This window comes from Ctenopharyngodon idella, chromosome 17 (genome assembly GCF_019924925.1).
Source record: "Ctenopharyngodon idella isolate HZGC_01 chromosome 17, HZGC01, whole genome shotgun sequence".
NCBI classification, from domain to species: Eukaryota; Metazoa; Chordata; class Actinopteri; order Cypriniformes; family Xenocyprididae; genus Ctenopharyngodon; species Ctenopharyngodon idella.
In genome coordinates, this window is record NC_067236.1 from 2018331 (window position 1) to 2042040 (window position 23710).

At 36.5% G+C, this 23710-nt stretch overlaps 1 protein-coding gene and 1 long non-coding RNA gene across 6 annotated transcripts in view; one reads left to right on the forward strand and one right to left on the reverse strand.

Moving 5' to 3' along the window:
* Positions 1–3834, reverse strand: part of stxbp5b (syntaxin binding protein 5b (tomosyn)) — a 60593-nt gene extending 56759 nt beyond the window's left edge. For 3 of the 5 annotated variants that reach the window (XM_051867588.1, XM_051867587.1, XM_051867586.1), the window contains exons 1-2: positions 3329–3833; positions 500–597 (exon numbers count right to left, since the gene is read on the reverse strand). In XM_051867588.1, the coding sequence (XP_051723548.1) occupies positions 500–597; positions 3329–3478 (248 nt within the window). In that variant the 5' untranslated portion in view covers positions 3479–3833. Of the gene's footprint in view, positions 1–499; positions 598–3328 lie in introns of all 5 variants that reach the window. The other 2 variants (XM_051867585.1, XM_051867589.1) reach the window with 2 other exon arrangements.
* Positions 3835–15880: 12046 nt separating this feature from the next.
* LOC127498456 (uncharacterized) lies at positions 15881–21638 on the forward strand. Its single transcript, XR_007925894.1, has 4 exons — positions 15881–16977; positions 17312–18020; positions 18123–18213; positions 21266–21638. It is a non-coding gene; the product is annotated as an uncharacterized LOC127498456 (long non-coding RNA).
* The last annotated feature ends 2072 nt before the right edge of the window (positions 21639–23710 follow it).

A 23710-nucleotide genomic window follows, 5' to 3' on the forward strand; every position in this document is an offset into this window, starting at 1 on the left:
ATTGCCTTAATGTCATATTTCTGCATTATCAGCCACCTTGCCTTCACATCACATCAGTCAATCAATCAATAATACTAAGCATGTTGATTTCTAGGCATGTTTTAATCATGTTCATTCTAACTTTGCGACAAGCTTGGATGTTTTTCCTTTAGTTTTCCTTTAGTTGCGTTTGGCCTGTAGCTCCTATGATGGTTCTCTAGGGTAAATATTCATATCTCTTGGGGGAACAGAAAGACTCTTAGAAGCTGATTTGCCAGAGGATGTTGTTACTTGTATTTTGCAACTTACATAATCAAATGTTTGTGTGGAGGTTAGTAAAAAAAGAGCTGCACATGCTTTGAGCAAGTCAATTACTATGTGCAACAATACTTCCAACACAGTAGGGTGGGAGGACTGACTTTGTTTAAATATACACAAACAACACATCCGCAATTGACACTTATTTTTCCTAAGTAAATTAGGCTAGCTATGTTGCCAGCTCTTCATAAAAAAAGGATACAGTCTTAGGGCTCCGCTCTGTGTGCCAATAGCCAGAATTTTCTGTACAGGGTCAAAAGCCATGGAAGAGGGTTGATAGGGAAAGCCATGTCGCAGTGTCTGTGAAGCAGAACATGATTTGTATTGAACTACAAACATGACAATGGAGTTCTTAAAGGAATAGTTCACACAAAAATGAAAGTTCTTAGCTGTCAATGTCTATCAAGTGCACAATATTCTAATTCTTCTGAAGCCACTTTAAAGAGAAACTGACAGAAATTTAAGTTGTTATTTGCTGATAACCTTCCCTGTGACCAAACACAATGCACCAATTCAAAGATGTGGAATGGATATAAAATAACCTATATTCTAATCTGTCCCTCATACAGCCTCAGAAGACTAGAATATGAATCATGAATCATCAGCTTTTAATGAGATTTACAGACATGTTATTATATGAAAAAGATCTGCGTAAACATGTACAAAAATTCTCCTGTTGTGTTCCATTGGGAACACTACATGAAGAAGGTCAGTAAATAAAAATAATAATTTTCATTTTTAAGGTGACTTAATTTTTCCTTTGGAAAATATGCAGGACAGATAACATTATTCCATGTCAATCATTCATAGCAAAAGAATCTCTGAAAGACTTGAGCAAAGAAAACACGATGTTAATTAAACATTGCCTTTGTGGAAACATCCTTAGGTCAGTGCATAATCATCATGATATACTTTGAATATGTCAATATACTTGAGGTAGATTGATCAAAGAAAAACAAAAAGGAACAATATATCAATAAGCCATGTGGAGGAATACAAACAAGTAATAACAATTCACTCCAAATCAAAACACAAATCATTGTGTTCAAAAATCAATTTAAGTCAGCAAGGCCTTTCTTTTTATTAGCGATAAGAACTTTTCCACCATTATCAGTTTCAAAAAGTAGTCACGTGCTAACTAATGTTACAGTAATACTGTTTGTGTGTACTATATAACAGGATTTGAACAGGGTGCGGGATAGTTTTGCACACAATTTTAAACGGTCCCTAAAATTCTGCAGCCACAATGCAGCAATTCCCAAATGCACAAACATAAAATAACATTTCAAGAGTTAAAAAGTTGTTATATAAAGTATATTTACAGTTTATGAAAATGAAAATACTATAATATAATTAGAAAATGTTAAAAATATATATTTTTGTTAAATAGTTTTATTTATCATATGTTCTCATATTTATTACATTATGTGTGTTTGTAAGGTAATAATTCTATTATTATAGGGTTATTCTGTGTCATAATAATTCAGAAACTCATTTCAGAAACTTCCCCATTTCAGAAACTTCCCTGGCTCAAATTATTGATTTTGTTAATATTTTTTCATATATATATCAAATAGTGATGGAAGCCAAAATATTAAATGTCATGGATGCATATTTACTGAGTAATCCACTATTTTGTAGAGAGTGGGTATCTTAATTGTCCTTTTGTAATTTTAGGTCATTTTGACCCAGAGGTCCCTGGTTGAGTTGATACAGAATGACCCAACATTGTTTTAACCTGTTTCCTCTTTGCAATAGCTACAATTGACTATTTTTCATAGTGTGACTTTTAGTGAATTGTATTAAAGGCAGTTAGGGTCAGTTTGACCCACAAACATCATAATAATTTTAATTATAATAATAATATTAATAGTAAATGGAACCCACTAAAATTAAAAAACAAAACATTTCAATATTTTGACTACTGAACTTGGAAATGTCCCTGGTTTTTCCAAAATATGCTCACCCTAAACTGTGGTCACATTTTAACGGACTTATCTCAGGGATGAACCGTTTACGTTTTTTAACAACCAGCATCCATTCACACTAGTAAAGGAGCCGTTTTGTTCTACAACGGACAAGAGATATAGGCCATTTCTTGACAGACAAGCATGACAGAAATTAGTCCGTCATTCTACCTTGAATCAGTTTCCCTTGTTTCATAATAACCTTGAGAAAATCAACAGTACCATCATTAGAGGATGATTATGATGAAGATCCACCATCACTCATCGTGATGGCTTTTCACAGTGACACTCAATAATATAATCAATATCAATAAATAAATATTGAATCTTGAATATTGAATCAATATCAATAAATAAATGGTATCAAGTATTATTTAAAAATTAGTATTTTTATTATTATGGTTACTATTATTCATTGTAATAATAATAATAATAATAATATCAAATATTTAATAAACAATACAATTTCATTTATTATTTTTAAATTATCGAACGATATTTAATTTATTTTTAATAATAATATATAATATTTCATACTAATTTATTATAATTATTAGTTTGGCTACTACAATTTTCAACAGGCAGCGAACTAGAGCATAAACCTGTTCTGTTCTAAAATCCGAATTAAACTGCTAGTCAAGATATTAAACACAAGTATTTCTTGACAGACGAGACTTGACACGCCTTCCGGTATGATAGAAATTAGTCTAATGACTCATTTTACCCTCATACTAACTAATCAGTTTCTCTGTTCCAAAAGTGATTAAAGAGTAAATGAATTCCTCTTAAAATAACCCCACCGATTAGTCAACTGTCAATTCGGACGTCACACGAGTGATTTATCTCGATTAACCGACCTGTGGATGATTATTCCAGTCGGTGACTGTTAAAAACGAGTATGGGGTGATTTAACCGACTGAGTTGAAAACCATCGATCGTTGGCAAGCTGCTTTTATATGCGTTCTCGCGCGCATTAAAATATCATTAGAATATTGAGGCGAGTTGGCGCCACTCACATCCACACTCACCCCCCCCCCGAATGAGATCACAGTAACTAATCCCACCTTGCAGAGCTGGAAATGCTCTGACTGCAGGGTCTCCTGAATCATGTCATTCTCCCTGTTTCCCGACTGAGGGGACGCGGCAGCGGCGGAGGAGGAAGAGGACGCCGCAGTCAAGCCGTCCAACACCTTCCTGATATTAAACTTCTTCATATTACCTCCAGCAAATGCAAAACGAATGCAAATTGTGCATCAACAGAGCGAGCATAAACAGAAGGTGACGGAGACAGCCACAGAAGCGCACTGTTGTTGTATTCGTCCTGATGTCTCACATGTCAGGCAGTGTTGTCATCCCGTCTCGTGCCCGAGCGAATGTCATAATCCCATGCTCATTTCCTAAACAAGGCCGGAGGATCAAAATGTCACTTCTTTTTCATTTTAATCGCGACACAGACAGCGTAATCCAGTTAGATTTGGCCAATCTCGCTGTGTTCCGTTCCCTCCCCTCGGCTGGTTCCCCCCACTGCTAACGCGGAAACGCAGAGCGCTGCAATCACCGCGACGAGTCTGCGCTGTCGAGCTGACACCCGGATGTGCAGGAGAAACGCCGCTGCGGCGCACTGACTCAGGATCAGTGCGATTGGTCTATGGCAGTTATCTATAATAACCTTCAGCAAAGTCAACAGTACCAACATTAGATGGTGATTATGATGAAGATGAGGGCAATCACCCACCGTGATGGCTTTCCTCGGTTTTACTTTTGTACACTCAATAACAATAGCCTACAGTTAAACTGAATCAATATAAATGAATGGTAATGAAATAATAATGAAACAATTCGATTTATTTTACAATTAGCCTATTATTATTATTATTATTATTATTATCAAACAATATTAATAAACAAATACCATTTTATTTATTATTAGACCTATTATTTTTATCCTCATCGTCATCATCAAACAATATTTAATAAAACTAATACTTTTTAATTGTATATTTATTATTATTATTATTATTACTAATATTATCCAACAATATTTATCCTAATAAAGTAATACTATTTATTTAGGAGACTAAGACTAGAAAATCATGCTTTTCCACTTTTAATATCCAGAAAAAAGATGTTATTTAAACACACATCAACGCTTTCTGACAACATTCCTTGAAGGCAACACTATTTGCAGTAGTTGCCACAATGGGAATCTGCCATTATACTATTATAGTAAATGATAGCCTATTAAACTAGAAGCAAAAGAAGCAAAGAACAAGTCATGAAACAGCAATAGAAATATCCATTCATTGATTTAAACTGTAGCCTATAAATCTAACATATAAAACACACATGACAGCCTTCCCTGATATTAATGTGGCAATTTGCCCCCAGCTAAAATGAGTGAAAAACACTTTACCTATACATAAAAAACTACATTATAACAGACTCATGTTTTTTTAATGTGGTTTTACTGGTTTTAGTTTGACCGACCCAATTTTCAACACAGTTTTGATGGCAACTAACAGAGAAAATTTTAGTGCAACTGCCTGTTGTTTAAAATAACCTATAGCTATATAAGCTATATTAATTATTTTATTAAATTAGTTATAATTACATACATTTACAACATATTTCATTCAAGATTCCAGCTCACGAAATGGGATCTTGTAGTTTGTGAGTTGTTTTCATCTACTTACTTTTGGATTGTGGATATTTTTGTTTTGTTTGTTTTTTGTCAATGTTTAATTTGTATTTTGTGAAAATTAATATATTGTTTTTAAAAAAAAGAAAAGAGTGGAAAATAAGACTATAATCAGTTTTGATTACACTAATTAATTAGCTACTAATTACATCTTCAACAGTGTAATTAGATTGCTGTACTAATTTCTTTTTCTAAAAAGTATTGGATTACTTATTACTAATTAGCCTAGTTTTTAAATCCCATATCATCCTCGCACAAGATGGCACCTGTAAGCTTCGGCGCAAACAAATCACCCGCATCGCTTAATAAAATTTAGGTTAAACCACATGGAATACTTTTGGGGCTTGAAAGTGGTAGTTGTGTAGCTGTCAATGAGGGGACAGAAAGCTCTCAGATTTCATTAAAAATATCTTAATTTGTGTTCCGAAGATGAATGAAAGTCTTACGGGTTTGAAACGACCTGAGGGTGAGTAATAAATGACAGATTTTTCATTTTTGGGTGACCTAACCCTTTTATCAACTATTGTTTATATAGAATTGTTCTATATATAGGCTATTTAATGCGATTATATCAAAAGTAACTGTAAATATACAGAAGAACTAAGAGTAATCCCTTACTTTACTTTTTCAAGGGAAAAGTAATTAATTATACCCAACACTAAGTATAACTAACTAACTCAATTTCTGGATATTATCATCTCTGGCAACAGTTTTTTTTCTTTGAGACATGAGTGATCACAGTACTGAGTTTATCAGATCATCTGGGAGCCTTCAGTCTGGGTACAAAATATTCTCACTGAAGCTGGTGGCAGACACATTTGGCACTTCCCTCCTGTAATGACTGGTGTTTCCGGATGCTTGGTAACACAACAGTCTCAAGGGTTTCCTCTCAGTGTCTCAAGAGTTTAATGATGCAATTTTCAATACAACACTATTGTGTTGCATAAAATATTATAAAATGCTAAATAATATTGTTCATATTCAATTACTGCAGTATATGATGCAGTTATAGTGGATCCAAATATAATTTGTATATTAGTTGCTTCATCACAATAGCTTCAAACTAATCTCAACTGTACTTTTTTTTTACATTAAAGTTTTTAACATTTCAAGTCAAGTCACCTTTATTTATAGCGGTTTATACAATAAAGATTGTTTCAAGGCAGCTCAGTTCAGTGTTGATTCAGTTCTGTTGCAAAGATCATCAATTATTAAATTAGTTAATTTCATCTATAAAGCAGTTTGGCAAAAAAAAAAAAAAAAAAAAAAATGTTATCATCCAGCTCAGTTCAGTTCTCATATAACACCATCAGTACAGTCAGATAAATAATAATATTGTTGAATATTAAGTGTCAATCAAAGCATTCACTATGCTCTCCCAGCTAATTAGGTGCAGAGACCTATATATCAATTTACAAATACAAAAAAGGTCTGCACTCTGAAGCACTTTAATCATAACACACAGGAGATAAGATTAATGTTTCGGCTCTTTGTCTTCGTCAGTGTAACAATTTCACTCACTCTCAATAAAACTATAGGAAATGCACTACAAGTCCTTAGGTGATCATGATCATAATTAAGCAATCAGATAATCCATCCACAGACTCCAGTTTAAACACTGGAACAACAAATCATAATTAAGGACAATACTAGGAATACATCTGGCAAAAAAATGCCATTCATAAACATAATACCAAAAAAAAAATAATAATAATTAATAATAATGATAACAATAATAACAACATGAAAGGTATAGCTCTGAAAAACAGACAAATAATGAGTATTAAGTGTCCCCAACTAAGCAAGCCAGAGACGACAGTGGCAAGGAACCCAAACTCCATCAGGTGACAGAATGGAGAAAAAATTCCATCAGGTGACAGAATGGAGAAAAAAACCTTTGGAGAAACCAGGCTCAGTCGGAGGGCCAGTTCTCATCTGTGTATGTGAAATACCTCTAGTTTTGTTTTCTTCCAGCTGCACTCTTTTTTTCAAGCAGCTCTCTTGAGGGCCTGAGTGTGCTTGTTACCACAGCATCTGACTATTTTCCTTAATCTTCTTTAAACGCAAAGGAGCAACCATGTCTAAAGTGCTGGAAAAGAGAGAGTCAGTAGTTTCTGTTGCAACATTGAGTTCTTCTAAGCAAGTGGTTCTCAACCTGCGGCCCGCTTACAAGCAAACACTTATAAGCACGCTTTGGCAGAATTCCAATTGTAGCTATTATTTTTTGAAAATTTAGGGATCAAAATGGACAAATTTGTTATTAGAGGAGAAAAACAAAATGAGAAACATACAGTGGCAAGAAAAAGTATGTGAACCACTTGCAGAATCTGTGAAAATGTACAAAATTTTAACAAAATAAGAGAGATCATACAAAATGCATGTTATTTTTTGTTTAGTACTGTCCTGAGTAAGATATTTTACATAAAAGATGTTTACATATAATCCATAAGACAAAAAATAGCTGAATTTATTAAAATGACCCAGTTCAAAAGTTTGTGAACCCTTGATTCTTAATACTGTGTGTGGTTACCTGGATGATCTACGACTGTTTTTTTGTTTTGTGATGGTTGTTCATGAGTCCCTTGTTTATTCTGAGCAGTTAAACTGAGCTCTGTTCTTCAGAAAAAATCTCTAGGTCCTGCAGATTCTTCAGTTTTCCACCATATTTGAACCCTTTACTTAATGATTTTGAGATCCATCTTTTCACACTCTGGACAACTGAGGGACTCAAACACAACTATTAAAAAAGGTTCAAACATTCACTGGTGCTTCAGAAGGAAACACTATGCATTAAGAGTCGGGGGGTGAAAACTTTTGAACAGGATGAAGAGGTCCAAATTTTTCTTTTTTCACTTGAATATCAATTTTTTTCATTTAGTACTGCCCTTCGGAAGCAACAGAAGATACTTTCATGTTTCCCGGAAGACAAATTAAATACAATTTACCTTGATCTTCAAATTCCAAATGTTTTCACCCCCCCATCTATTAATGCATCATGTTTCCTTCTGGAGCATCAGTGAATGTTTGAACCTTTTTTTAAAAGTTGTGTTTGAGTCCCTCAGTTGTCCTCAGTGTGAAAAGATGGATCTCAAAATCATTCAGTCACTGCTGTAAAGGGTTCAAATATGCAAAAAATGCTGGAAAACTGAAGAATCTGCAGGACCTGGAGATTTTTTCTGAAGAACAGAGCTCAGTTTAACTGTTCAGAACAAACAAGGGACTCATGAAGAACCATCACAAAACAAAAAAACAGTCGTAGCTCATCCAGGTAATCACACATAGTATTAATAATCAATGGTTCACATACTTATGAATGGGGTTATTTTAATAAATTCAGCTATTTTTTTTGTCTTGTCGATTATATGTAAACATCTTTTATGTAAAATATCTTACTCAGGACATTACTAAATAAAAAATAACATGCATTTTGTATTATCTCCCTTATTTTGTTAAAAGTATTAACATTTTCACAGATTCTGCAAGTGGTTCACATTCTTTTTCTTGCCACTGTACATACCAATTAAGGAACACATTGCAAACAAGAAGAGTAGTAGCATCAGCAGCGACGGTAAGAAGAATGGAAGAATCAGTTACTGTCAATGAATGAGATGGGCAGCCTTTGTTTGCTCTGTAGTAAAGTACTTGGCATATGCAAAACCTACAATGTCAAATGACGTGAATTCGATGTGTTTGTTTGATGTACTTGTATTTTAAATCGATAAAAATAACCGCATCGGCGCACATGCAGCTGCTTGACAGAATGCTTGATATCGTAAGAGATTGTAATTACAATGCGCTCAATGTTGCTTGTAAAAAGAGTTGAGAAACATTTACTTAAGGCGTTTGTGACCTATATAACATTTTGTCATTGTTTGGTGATTGCTACAATGCTGTTGAAGAGAATTTACATCCAGAGTTAAATAGTTACTTAAAGTGCTTAAAGAAACATTTTCCCCCAGTTTCACAGAAAAGGCTTAAGCTAGTCCTAGACTAAAATGCTTGTTTTAACTGTTTTAACTGAAAGAAACTTGTACTGACATATCTTAAAATATCTCAGTGTCATTGTTTTGTCTCAAGATGCACACCAGTAATGTATTTTTCTAGTGTTTATAAAAGCTACTTAAATACCCTAATTGAACTAAGACCCAATCCTGGCTTAGGCTAAGCCCTGTCTATGAAACTGGGCCCTTATGTATGTACTGTAATGCTAATGTCAGTAAGTTAGTGTTTATTTGGTGGAATACACTGTTCTCATTTTCTGTGACATATATATCAGGGGATTGTGTAAAGTGAGTTTATTGAACAAGAGTTTCACTTTGATATGAAGAAATCACACTGCCAGCCATTTCAACACACTGTGAAACAAAAACAAATTTCTTATACAACCTGAATTCCGGAAAAGTTGCGACATTTTTAAAATTTGAATAAAATGAAAACTAAAAGACTTTCAAATCACATGAGCCAATATTTTATTCACAATAGAACATAGATAACATAACAAATGTTTAAACAGAGAAATTTTACACTTTTATCCACTAAATGAGCTCATTTCAAATTTGATGCCTGCTACAGGTCTCAAAAAAGTTGGCATGGGGGCAACAAATGGCTGAAAAAGCAAGAAATTTTGAAAAGATTCAGCTAGGAGAACATCTAGCAACTAATTAAGTTAATTGATATCAGGTCTGTAACATGATTAGCTATAAAAGAGATGTCTTAGAAAGGCAGAGTCTCTCAGAAGTAAAGATGGGCATAGGCTCTCCAATCTGTGAAAGAGTGTGTAAAAAAGATTGTGGAAAACAATGTTCCTCAACGTCAAACTGCAAAGACTTTGCAAATCTCATCATCTACAGTGCATAACATCATCAAAAGATTCAGAGAAACTGGAGAAATCTCTGTGCATAAGGGACAAGGCCGGAGACCTTTATTGGATGCCCGTGGTCTTCAGGCCCTCAGACAACACTGCATCACTCATCGGCATGATTGTGTCAATGATATTACTAAATGGGCCCAGGAATACTTCCAGAAACCACTGTTGGTAAACACAATACGCCGTGCCATCTGCAGATGCCAACTAAAGCTCTGTCATGCAAAAAGGAAGCCACATGTGAACATGGTCCAGAAGCGCTGTCGTGTCCTGTGGGCCAAGGCTCATTTAAAATGGACTGTTTCAAAGTGGAAAAGTATTCTATGGTCAGACGAGTCCAAATTTGACATTCTTGTTCGAAATCATGGATGTCGTGTCCTCCGGGCTAAAGATGATGGAGACCTTCCAGCGTTCAATTCAAAAGCCAGCATCTCTGATGGTATGGGGGTGCATAAGAGCATACGGTATATGCAGCTTGCATGTTTTGGAAGGCACTATGAATGCTGAAAGGTATATAAAGGTTATAGAGAACATTTGGCACATCATTGAATGAAAAATACGTCAAAGACGACCACAGACTCTTCAGCAGCTGGAAACCTATATCAGGCAAGAATGAGACCAAATTCCAACACCAAAACTCCAGAAACCTCGATGCCCAGACGTCTTCAAACTGTTTTGAAAAGAAGAGGAGATGATACACCATGGTAAACATGTCCCTGTCCCAACTATTTTGAGACCTGTAGCAGGCATCAAATTTGAAATGAGCTCATTTTGTGCATAAAATTGTAAAATTTCTCCGTTTAAACATTTGTTATGTTATCTATGTTCTATTGTGAATAAAATATTGGCTCATGTGATTTGAAAGTCTTTTAGTTTTCATTTTATTCAAATTTAAAAAACATCCCAACTTTTCCGGTATTTGTGTTGCAGTATTTGTTGATTTTGCAGAGTGTGACAGAAATAAAATACCGTATGTGCCACCAGAAAAAAACGCCTCTTCTGTGTGTGCAACATCTAGGTATAATAACAATATTATCTGCTAATACCATAATATTAAATCTGATTGGTTTTCATTGGTGACATCATATGTAAATGATATGTAGCCTGTGAGACTTGCACTTGGACCATAGTGCAGCCTACTGGAAAAAAGTTTGAGAACCACTCTTCTAAGCTATGTGGTATGCTGATGAGAAACTGATCAGGAAGATTATTTATAAAGCAATATTTAGTGGTAGAAGTGATAGTTCTACCATATTTGTAACAGAGAGATGGTTTTGCAGCCTTGGCTAAATGGAGTATACACTAGACTAGATAATGATCTGAGATCATTAGGGCCGGCCTGTGGCATAGGCAGAATAGGCAAATGCTAGGGGCACCAAAATGAGTGATTTTTTAAATGTTTTAAAATGTTACTAATACTATTTTATTGCTATTAATTCAAAATATTACAAAAAAAGCAAAACCCTCACAAAAACTTAACTACATTACTAAGTCACCCAACTTATCTCAGTCCAACCTGTCAATCTTCCCCCACCCAGCGAGTGCTTAAAGTATGTTAGAAATAGAATGGGTCATCAGTTTAACCTTCAGGAATTTGTTGTGTCGCTTTGTATCACGTCGCATCCAGTGTAGACAGCATTGCTTTCGTTTGAGGGAGCTAAGCCCCCGTAGAACCAGGCCTGGCTGATTGCATCTTTTGTAGACACGGTGAAAGTTATTGTGACAGATGGCCTAATTCAGATGATTCAGAAATTAGCCTAATTTCTGCCTAATTCTGAAATTAGCATTATAGTCTGCCATAGATAGCCTACAATGTCAAAAAGACCAAAGCCCTCTGGTGCAGGGAGAAAAAAGTAGAAGAGAAGAGGAAGAAAAGGGGGATAAAGACAGGTAAAATGATATGTAATGAATGAACAGTTCATCTAATTGCATAGAAGTACTAGTAACGTTTGCTAATTAACAGCAGTTTTTTTTATATTTGATATTTTGATAGTTATGATATTTATATATACAGGTTTATTTAAAATAGCAACATTTTATGTAAAATTCACTTTAAAGAAGATCCACATTTTTCAGTTTCATTCATGGTGAAAACATGAAACGTGCCATAGTTTAGTGGAAGATTGCTGTCATCCACTGTAAACCAAACACTTTTAGGTAGTTCTCACTGAATAGTTTGCGCATGAATGCTAGATGTAATTACTCTTGCTATTTGTGTTTAGGCTGTAATGTGGCTTAGGTGCTATTGTTTTATAGTGCCACCATCATCAGCTCTTTTGTTGATAATTATGAACACAGTGATGGGGTGGAATTGACTGTGATGGAAAGGACACCAGGTAAAATCTTGCCTAGGGCAGCAAATTGGTTAGGGCTAGCCCTGGCAGCCAGTATTAATTCCAAAAGAAAATCAGCAAATTCTTTGATAAAGTCTGTATGGTGCCCTGGTGGCCTGTATACAGTAGCCAGTACAAATGTCAAATGGGATTTATCACTTACACTAGATAGCATTACATAAAGCACCATCAATTTAAAATAATTATACTTAAAACTTGACCACTGAGTAATACTGGAAATATTACTATAAATTTACAGCAACACCTTCCCCTTTGCCTTTCAGATGAGGCTCATGTTTATAATAGTAATCTTGGGGGGTAGACTCATTTAAAGTAATGTAAATGTCTGCACTGTTAAAAATGTTAGTGTGAAATTACAGTATATTCCAGGTTAATAATTGCATTACTTTCATAGTAATTTCACAGTAGAACTTCTCTTGTATCTAATTTCACTCTCAGAATTTTATTGTAAAATCTACAGTACTTTACTGATAATTTCAATCAGGTTTTTACAATTGTACTGTAAAAAGCTTGGTTTTACTGAGTTTACAGTATTGGAAAACAAAAATTACTGTCAACAAACAATATCATATTGTATTTCTACAGCACATATGTACTCTGAGGGTACCCAGCATGCAATGCAGCATGAATAGGTTATGCTGTAGAGTTTTTTCTATATTTGTTGGTTATATTGTTTTAGTGTCACCATTGTCTTTTGGTGTATTGATGTATTGATGTCTCTGCATAGGTGATGCTTATAAGAAAATAAGTCTTGTGTTGCATGATGATGTCACACCTTTTAAAGATAAATCTCAGCAGTTGCTTCACCATTGTGAAAGATCAATCTACAGTTATGAATTTGAAATAAATTTTTGGTAAATCTTCATGCTAAAATAACACTAAAACGAAATCATCATGCTAAGAATTGTGTTACGAAACTGCTCAGAGACTTTAGGGTTAAAGATCCAAATGCAGCTTTATTGGTACAATCCAGAACTGTAATCCAAAATATAGGCAATGAGTCAAACATAGGCAATCAGTTCCAAATAAACGAACACACAACAAGGCAGTGAACATGGGCAAAACATTAATCCACAAACAGGCAAGAAATCCAAAATACCAAGAGACATGGAACCAGGCAGAATGTTTAGAATTGCAGTGTAACTACTAACAAAACCTTGCAGTGAATGACAAATTGAACAGGGTTTATATACAGTAGGCTGGGCTAAACAAGGTTTATGAGCAACAGTTGAATGTAATGAGTGCTGATGAGTCCGGGCAAATGTAGTCCTTGATGGTGTGGCAATAGTCAGGGGTGGAGTGCCCTCTAGTGGCAATCACAGGCTCTTTCACTGGTGATCATGACAAATAGTTTGACTAACTTAAAATCAGCCAGTTAGCTTATTTTATATTCTAGCTTGTCATTGTTTTAACAAATGTTTTCATTTGTCACACTTCTGAATTTGCTAGATCAGAAATTTGAATATGAATATACAAGGTCCAAGATCCCAAGCAAAAGGAACACTAATCACCATTATGGTGACTTCAGAATAATTACAGTGGAAAACAATATAATTTCTTACAGTGGCATGGTTAAATACAACTTTACAATGTGAATTCACAGTGAAAAAAGAGCAGTAAATTAGAGCATGCATTCATTTCACTGTAAATTTCTGACTACAGTAATTTATTGTCAGGGATGCAAACAGGTAAGGGGGAAAAAGGTGAGAACATTGCGCGGGGTGGGGGCATGCTGTGCACTGAATTATTTTTTTTTTTTTTAAAGTTATTTGCTTTACATGCTCATTTGTAGTTACTTTAAGGGATTTTTTCATTTATTTTTTATTACCCTCTATGTCCAAAACTGTAATTTTTAAGGAAAAACATTTCGTTAAGATTTTAACCAAATCAACACTGGATCTATGCAAATCCCATAGGGTATTTTGATCTCAAAAAGGTGAGTTCTCACTTAAAGGTGAGGAGTTTGCATCTCTGTATTGTAAAATAATAGTCTTTAATTCTGTAAATACCTGGCATTTTTTTACAGTGTAGTTTTAGCCAGGTTTATGTCAAACACAGCACATCTAGGTTATGATTTGTGATCACATCATTTAAAGTGCTTTTGTAGAAAATTGTTCCTCTGTATTATTTCTGTTTTTTTATTTGTTGAGCTTCAATTAAATTTTTACCCTTAAATGGGTCTGGGAGTTTTTTGTATTTCCTAGTCCAAGGATCAGACACAGTCTCTATATGATGATAACTAGGTGAAAGGGTCTCTGTGTTGGGATTTATCCAACTTCTGTGATGTGAGACAGCTAGCAGACGGTCAGTTTAGCTGTCTTCCTGACCTAGGGTCCAGTTAGACAAGTTTCGACTACAATGTGCCATATTACTAGAGAGAAGAGGGACGAAGACCATCTTTTCTCAACAGGTCAGTTCTGCCCCCAAAACTTTTCCAACTGTCTATGAACCCTATAGGGCCTACTCTGCAGACACCACTTACATTTCTGTCCACTTAACATTTCTGCTATACTGTGGCCAAAAGACAAACCTGTTGAATTTTGCAACAAAGTCAGAGAAATTATTAATTTACTACAGCACATAAACTCAAGCAGCCTACACCTGGGAATTAAAGGCTGGTATGTGTTTTACCCACTAGATGGTGCCATTATCCTGCTTAGATCCCCAAATTAGCATTGCCAGAGATGAGGTTAAGACCAGGTACATTGTATTTCCACTCCCTCATATGCTGGAAATTAAATGAAAAGAAAACACTTTATTACAAAAGATGATGACTTATTTATAGCATCACCAGCAATATACTGTAATGTTTTTTTTTTTCTGTGTGCAGTAGTGAAAATGATTTTGCATATTTTCAAGTTAATTACTATCAAATTATTATCAGCACATTTGAGAGATTTAAAAAAAAAAAAAATTAAAACACCTTTCTTAATTTTATGTGAAACCTTTCTTATTTTTTAATCCTAAAACTTCTTTCTGCTTATGAAAATCCCATATTTTAATGTGAACCCCACTATATATACATTTAATGGCTTGCCAAAAAAATAAATAAAATAAAATAAAAAAATACAACTGAAGTGCAAAAAGGTCATGTTTGGTTTGCAGTAGAATCATTTGCACCGGAGCTCTTCAAGCGCGTCCTGTGGATTCTCTTCTGTCCAGCATCCCTCCTACTTGTGCAATTCTCAGGCTCTGTACGTCAGCAAAGTCATCATCCGCTTCTCCATGAGAGCCATCTGCTCACACACATGGAGCTGCCGCTTTACCCATCAGACACAAATGCAGTGCCTTTTGTGTCCCATTGTTAGGGGGTAAGCTGTCATGTGTAAAGGGGAAAGTTGATGGGAATATGTAAATGATTTACAATCCCTTATTTTGCTGCAAATTATTCACAATGACTCACAAATCAGAAAAAGATTTAATATTCAGAACACAATTTCCCCTTAATTTCAGACAGAGTACTGACAATGAGACTACAGTGGGTACGGAAAGTATTCAGACCCCCTTAAATTTTTCACTCTTTGTTATATTGCAGCCATTTGCTAAAATCATTTAAGTTAATTTTTTTTTCCTCATTAATGTATACACAGCACCCCATATTGACAGAAAAACACAGAATTGTTGACATTTTTGCAGATTTATTAAAAAAGAAAAACTGAACTATCACATGGTCCTAAGTATTCAGACCCTTTGCTGTGACACTCATATATTTAACTCAGGTGCTGTTTATTTCTTCTGATCATCCTTGAGATGGTTCTACACCTTCATTTGAGTCCAGCTGTGTTTGATTATACTGATTGGACTTGATTAGGAAAGCCACACACCTGTCTATATAAGACCTTACAGCTCACAGTGCATGTCAGAGCAAATGAGAATCATGAGGTCAAAGGAACTGCCTGAAGAGCTCAGAGACAGAATTGTGGCAAGGCACAGATCTGGCCAAGGTTACAAAAAAATTTCTGCTGCACTTAAGGTTCCTAAGAGCACAGTGGCCTCCATAATCCTTAAATGGAAGACGTTCGGAACGACCAGAACCCTTCCTAGAGCTGGCCGTCTGGCCAAACTGAGCTATCAGGGGAGAAGAGCCTTGGTGAGAGAGGTAAAGAAGAACCCAAAGATCACTGTGGCTGAGCTCCAGAAATGCATTTGGGAGATGGGAGAAAGTTGTAGAAAGTCAACCATCACTGCAACCCTCCACCAGTCGGGGCTTTATGGCAGAGTGGCCCGACGGAAGCCTCTCCTCAGTGCAAGACACATGAAAGCCCGCATGGAGGACTCCAAGATGGTGAGAAATAAGATTCTCTGGTCTGATGAGACCAAGATAGAACTTTTTGGCCTTAATTCTAAGCGGTATGTGTGGAGAAAACCAGGCACTGCTCATCACCTGTCCAATACAGTCCCGACAGTGAAGCATGGTGGTGGCAGCATCATGCTGTGGGGGTGTTTTTCAGCTGCAGGGACAGGACGACTGGTTGCAATCGAGGGAAAGATGAATGCGGCCAAGTACAGGGATATCCTGGACGAAAACCTTCTCCAGAGTGCTCAGGACCTCAGACTGGGCTGAAGGTTTACCTTCCAACAAGATAATGACCCTAAGCACACAGCTAAAATAACGAAGGAGTGGCTTCACAACAACTCCGTGACTGTTCTTGAATGGCCAAGCCAGAGCCCTGACTTAAACCCAATTGAGCATCTCTGGAGAGACCTAAAAATGGCTGTCCACCAACGTTTACCATCCAACCTGACAGAACTGGAGAGGATCTGCAAGGAGGAATGGCAGAGGATCCACAAATCCAGGTGTGAAAAACTTGTTGCATCTTTCCCAAAAAGAGCTCCGTCGAGTTGATTCCTAATTGCTTGTTTTTTTTTTCTCTTAAATTCAAATTTATAACCTATAATTCTCTCTTTTACGGCGGGGGAACACATCCCCGACACTATTTTATATAAAAAACACTCCGATTGCCTTGATATCGCTAGTTTTATCCGACTTCTCGAACATTCGCTACTAGCTTTAGCCCGTTAGCAATAGCGGCGTGGTCACCCTAGCGTTTGTACTCTTCTCACTCACAATATTATTGTTCATCTATACTAATGGCGAGCGTATCGAATGTGTCTCTATCTTTGAGTGCAGGTGAGGACACGTTCGAGCTGCATGCGGTGCAGTTGGAGCTGGAGGCCGTGGAACGACAGATCCGAACCCTTCTGGAGAAGCAGGCCGAGCTACGGGAGCGGCGAACAGCGCTGGAAACATCCCGTGCTGACGCTCACCAATCCTCGGTAAGTTTGCAGCGCGATATTAACATTCCTGCTTCCTCTACGCCGTGTGCTTCTCTGCACAGGGCCCGAGCACCCAGAACGCGTTCATCCCAGCCCTCGTTCACTCCGGCGCCGTCACACCAGGGACCTTGGGTTCTTCAGCAATGGAAGGCGTGAGCCAGGCCTCGGACCAGGACCTCTCCCCCTCCGCCGCCCCCGGTCTTCGAGGTCTCGACGAGGAACCGCTTCCCCCCTCTTCGCGAGGCAGAACGCGACACCGTGGTCATCGGAGACTCCATCGTCCGTCACGTCCACGCTACCACAACCAAAGGTAAGGTGCGCAGTCACTGTTTTCCTGGTGCTCGTGTTCTCGATGTCTCTGCGCAGGTTCCCGCGATCCTGAATGGCGCTGAGAGCATCGGAGCTGTTGTTCTGCACGTGGGGGTGAACGACACCAGGCTGCGGCAGACGGAGGTGCTGAAGCAGGACTTCAGGAGCCTGATCGAGACGGTACGAGCCACATCGCCCGCGACGAGGATCATCGTGTCCGGACCGCTTCCGACGTACCGACGTGGACATGAAAGGTTCAGTAGATTATTTGCTTTAAATGAATGGTTAATGTCTTGGTGTACTGAACAGAAGCTGCTCTTTATAAATAATTGGAATCTTTTCTGTGAGCGACCTAGGCTCTTCCGTGCTGATGGCCTGCACCCCAGCAGAATCGGAGCTGATCTTCTGTCGGAGAACATCTCCAAGACGCTTCGCACCGTATGACTAGTAAGTCAAACCTCAAATCACAGTCTGTGTTCTACCCACTTAATTGATAGAAATGTGAGTGTAATACAGTCTATAGAAACTGTGTCTATTCCCCGAATAGTGAGGTTTAACAATAAAAATAAAGGATCTAGAAAAAATCTGATCGTGATCAAACCAGAAATTCGCAAAATTACTGAACAAAAACAATTTCTAAAGCTAGGGCTACTAAACATTAGATCGCTGACACCTAAGGCGGTCATTATAAATGAAATGATCACAGATAATAGTCTTGATGTAATTTGCCTTACTGAAACATGGCTTAAACCAAATGATTATTTCGGTCTTAATGAGTCTTGTCCACCTGGCTACTATTATAAAAATAAATGCCGTCCGGTTGGCCGTGGCGGTGGTGTTGCAACAATCTATAGAGAGATTCTTAACGTTACCCAGAAAACAAACTACAGGTTTAATTCATTTGAAATTCTCGTGCTAACCGTTACACTCTCAGATATAAGTAAAAAGTCGCTACTATCTCTTGCTTTGGCTACTGTTTATAGACCTCCAGGGCCTTATGCTGATTTCCTAAAAGAGTTTGCAGACTTTCTCTCAGACCTATTGGTCAACGTTGATAAAGCGCTGATTGTTGGAGATTTTAACATTCATGTAGACAATACAAATGATGCGTTAGGGGCTGCGTTTACAGATTTACTAAACTCGTTTGGGGTCAAACAAAACGTCACTGGACCCACTCACCGTCTTAATCATACACTAGATTTAATTATATCACATGGAATCAATCCTACTGATATAGAAATTCTACCGCAAAGTGATGATATCACTGATCATTACCTTGTAACATGCGTACTGCATACTGCTGATATTTGTCAAATTGCGCCACGATATCGACTAGGTAGAACAATTCTTCCGACAACTAAAGATAAATTCACAAATAAACTGCCTGATCTGTCTCACCTGCTCATTGTACCCAAACACACAAATGATCTTGAGAAAATTACTAGCAGTATGTGCACCACTTTCACTAGTACATTAGATACTGTTGCACCGATGAGATTAAAAAAGTTTAGAGAGAAAAATACTGTACCATGGTACAACAATATTACTCACGCAATCAAAAGAGAAACTCGTAATCTAGAACGCAAATGGAGACAAACTTGTTTAGAGGTCTTTAGAATCGCGTGGAAAGACAGCTCGTCCCGTTATAGAAAGACTCTAAAAGCAGCCAGGGCCGAGCATCTCCGCAAACTCATAGAAAATAACCAAAACAATCCAAGGTTCTTATTTAGTACAGTGGCTAGATTAACAAATAAACAGACATCACCAGAACAAAACATTTCATTACAGTTTAGTAGCGATGACTTTATGAATTTCTTTACTGAAAAAATCGAAAGCATCAGAAATACAGTTGTAAATGTACAACCCTTGACAGAGTTTTATGATTCAGCCTCAATTATCGTCCCTCAAGAACAGTTGCAGTGCTTTACAACTATAGGACAGGAAGAGCTAAATAAACTTATCACAGCGTCTAAACCAACAACATGTTTATTAGATCCAATACCCACTAAACTACTTAAAGAATTGTTACCTGTAGCAGAAGAGCCTCTTCTCAATATTATTAACTCGTCTTTATCTCTAGGTCATGTTCCAAGACCGTTCAAGTTAGCAGTTATTAAGCCTCTCATTAAGAAACCACAATTAGATCCAAATGTATTGGCAAATTACAGACCCATTTCAAATCTTCCATTTATATCTAAAATACTAGAAAAAGTGGTGTCGGTCCAATTGTGCTCCTTCTTGCAAAAAAATTCTATTTATGAAAAATTTCAGTCAGGATTCAGGCCTCATCATAGCACAGAAACTGCGCTCGTTAAAATTACAAATGACTTACTTCTAGCTTCTGACCAAGGCTGTATCTCAATACTAGTGTTACTTGATCTCAGTGCTGCGTTCGACACTATAGATCATAAAATACTCCTAGATCGATTACAGAATTACACTGGTATCCAGGGACAGGCATTACGGTGGTTTAGGTTGTATCTATCAGACCGTCACAATTTTGTTTATTTAAACGGGGAAAAATCTAAGATAACGATAGTAAATTATGGAGTGCCTCAAGGATCTGTGTTAGGCCCTCTGCTATTTTCAATATACATGCTGCCACTTGGTAATATTATAAGAAGACATGGAATTAGTTTCCACTGCTATGCCGATGATACTCAATTATATATTTCAACACAACCAGATGAAAACTCTAAATTATCCAATCTGACAGAGTGTGTTAAAGAAGTAAAACATTGGATGACTAGTAATTTTCTTCTATTAAATTCAGATAAGACTGAAGTATTACTTATTGGGGCAAAAACCTGTACACAGAATCTCTCAGACTACAATTTGCATTTAGAAGGATGTACTGTTACTCCGCCCTCGACAGTTAAAGACCTGGGTGTTATATTAGACAGCAACTTGTCCTTTGAAAATCATATTTCATATGTTACAAAAACAGCCTTCTTCCACCTGGTTGCCCTGCTTCCTCAATAAACAAGCTACAATTGGTACAAAATGCAGCTGCCAGAGTTCTTACCAGGTCAAGAAAATATGATCATATAACACCAATTTTATCATCTCTTCACTGGTTACCTATTAAGTTCCGTATCGATTATAAAGTACTGCTAATGACCTATAAGGCTCTAAATGGTTTAGCTCCTGTGTACTTAACCGATCTTTTATCGCCCTACAATCCTTCACGCTCTTTAAGATCACAAAACTCTGGACTTCTGGTTGTCCCTAGGATAGCTAAGTCCTCTAAAGGAGGGAGAGCGTTTTCACATTTGGCTCCTAAACTCTGGAATAGCCTTCCTGATAATGTTCGGGGCTCAGACTCGCTCACCCAGTTTAAATCTAGATTAAAGACACATCTCTTTAGCCAAGCATTCACATAATCCATCTCATATCAGATCAATTGCACATGACTATCTTTGCTTAATGTTATGAACAGCAGCTATGCTAATTATTCTCCATTTGCTTTTCTGTTTTACCTCGGGACGCCCGTCCCGAGGTGACTAGAGAGTACATCAGTTTCAGTTTGGATCCAGCCTCTTAAGAAGACCTCAGATGACTAAAACTTTGGAAGAGACGGCGCCAACTCCTGCGATGACTTCAGAAGATGCAACATCTGGATCAACACGCACATTCGCAAATTTCTATATATCCTAATTATTGTTAATATGTAATTCATTTTTCCAGGAGCTCTTTGCTTCTACCTTCAATTAAATTGCTAACAGTGATTGTATATTAATCGCCTAAATTATTACATTATTAGCTAACTGCAGTCTCCAAATTGTAATGTTGACATGCATTCTCTGTAAAGCTGCTTTGAAACGATATGTATTGTGAAAAGCGCTATACAAATAAATGTGAATTGAATTGAATTGAATAAATACTGAGCAAATTGTCTGAATACTTAGGACCATGTGATATTTCAGTTTTTCTTTTTTAATAAATCTGCAAAAATGTCAACAATTCTGTGTTTTTCTGTCAATATGGGGTGATGTGTGTACATTAAAATGAACTTAAATGATTTTTAGCAAATGGCTGCAATATAACAAAGAGTGAAAAATTTAAGGGGGTCTGAATACTTTCCGTACCCACTGTAATATAAAAGTATTTTATGTTGTTTTATGATCCACTGACACACTTTACCCCACAGATACCAGTTTGGGCTTCATTTAATAATTCATGGATTTTTAGCCAGACATTTTTTTAATGGTTTATACATTAGAAAGTCTGTAACATGTATAAAACATGTATCATGTATATAAACCATGTAAATTATTAATATGATTAAACTGTAAACCCTAATGCTCAAAATACTTAATTGTTTTGAGTAGGACAAACTTAAATTTAACAAATTAGTATTTAGAACTTTCTTTTTCCTTTTGAGTTCACAGCACTGACATATTTCAAGTAAACTGAACTGTTTCATTGTTTTGAGTTGTATGAACTCATTTTTTTTTTTTTTTTTTTTTTTTAACTAACTTAAGTTTAACTTAAATTGGGCTGGGATTTCATTTCCCAGCATGCTTTGCCCATGGCACTCGAAAAGGGAGAGTAAATGCTCAAATTAAGTGTTATATAATGGTTTTTTGTGCAAAATGAATGGATATAGGAGATTTAGTAGTGATTAATGTTTTGTTATGCTAATTTAGAAGAGTTTCTGTTAATGTGGGTTTTTAGAGAGTTACCTTCATGGTGACGCATGCAGCTTGGTTTGAGAGCAGGCAAGTTACATGTTTTATGTTGCTGTACTCATTCAGTAAGTGTTATACCATGCTATGGTTAACATGTTAGCAAATTAGCAAGTTGGCATTTTCTGATTTTTTTTATTAGGGTTTACAGTGAAGTAAATAACTCATTTGATTTGGAAGACCTCAAAATAAAAAAATTAATTAACTAAATATTTTATGTTAATTGCTATCAAAGTGTATGAGTTAGCTAACTCAGTACTTCAAGTTAGGAGCAATTATCATGCATGAGTACTACAAACTCAAAGCTTGATAGTTGCTTACTTAAAATTGGGAACATCATAACTCAAAAAATTTGATGTAACTGATTACCTCAAATTTTTTGAGTTAGCCCAACTTATTTAGGTTTACAGTGTAAATGACTTACTGTCAGGATATATACACACTGGACAAGAAGGTAAGTTTAAATCCAACACTTTACTTGGTCACAGACTGGGGTAAACTCAAGCAGGTGCAGCTATAACAGTAAGGACTGGAGCAGAGTGCAGAAGTACTACTGTTGTTGTGTCACGGAATGTAGTTTTACATGTAGTTTATAGGTGAGAATATAGTTATTTAGACCTCAAATATGTGACTTATATATAAACATAGCTCCAGGCCATCAGCGGCCATTTAGCGCTCATGTACCTACTGAGAACAGCTATTTCTCGGCCAGTCCTTCAGGAATTTGCTGCTGGCTCTTATATAGATAATGTTTAAAAATGAGACATAATTCATTTTTGGTATATCAAACGGGCAATTTTTGATCTTATTAATCTATTACTTATTACATAGCAAATCAATTTGGCTAAGGGCAAAGTTCATAACATTTTTTATTTAACTGAAATCCTGAACTATAACTAGCGATATGGCTCTATCAGCATGGCTGTGATTGCCTACAGCACTTGGCCAGAGCCGAATCACAGCCATGGTAATATAGACCTTATGCGCCAGAGAAACAAGTGCACCGCCATCTTTATAATATTGTCTTTGAACTTCCGTTTTTGCGGTAGCTCTGTATATTTCTATGGCATCGCTATCAAAGAATAACTAGCTGGTGAAGTGGATCTACTTGTTGTAGAGCTAATGAAAGTTATCACGAGCATTGTAATGTTTAAAGCAGATGTCTTAACAAATGTCAGTAGACCGGGAAGATTTTAAAACGAGCAGTTCATTCATAAATACGCAAGATCGCTGTGGAAAGACAAACCGGAAGTCAA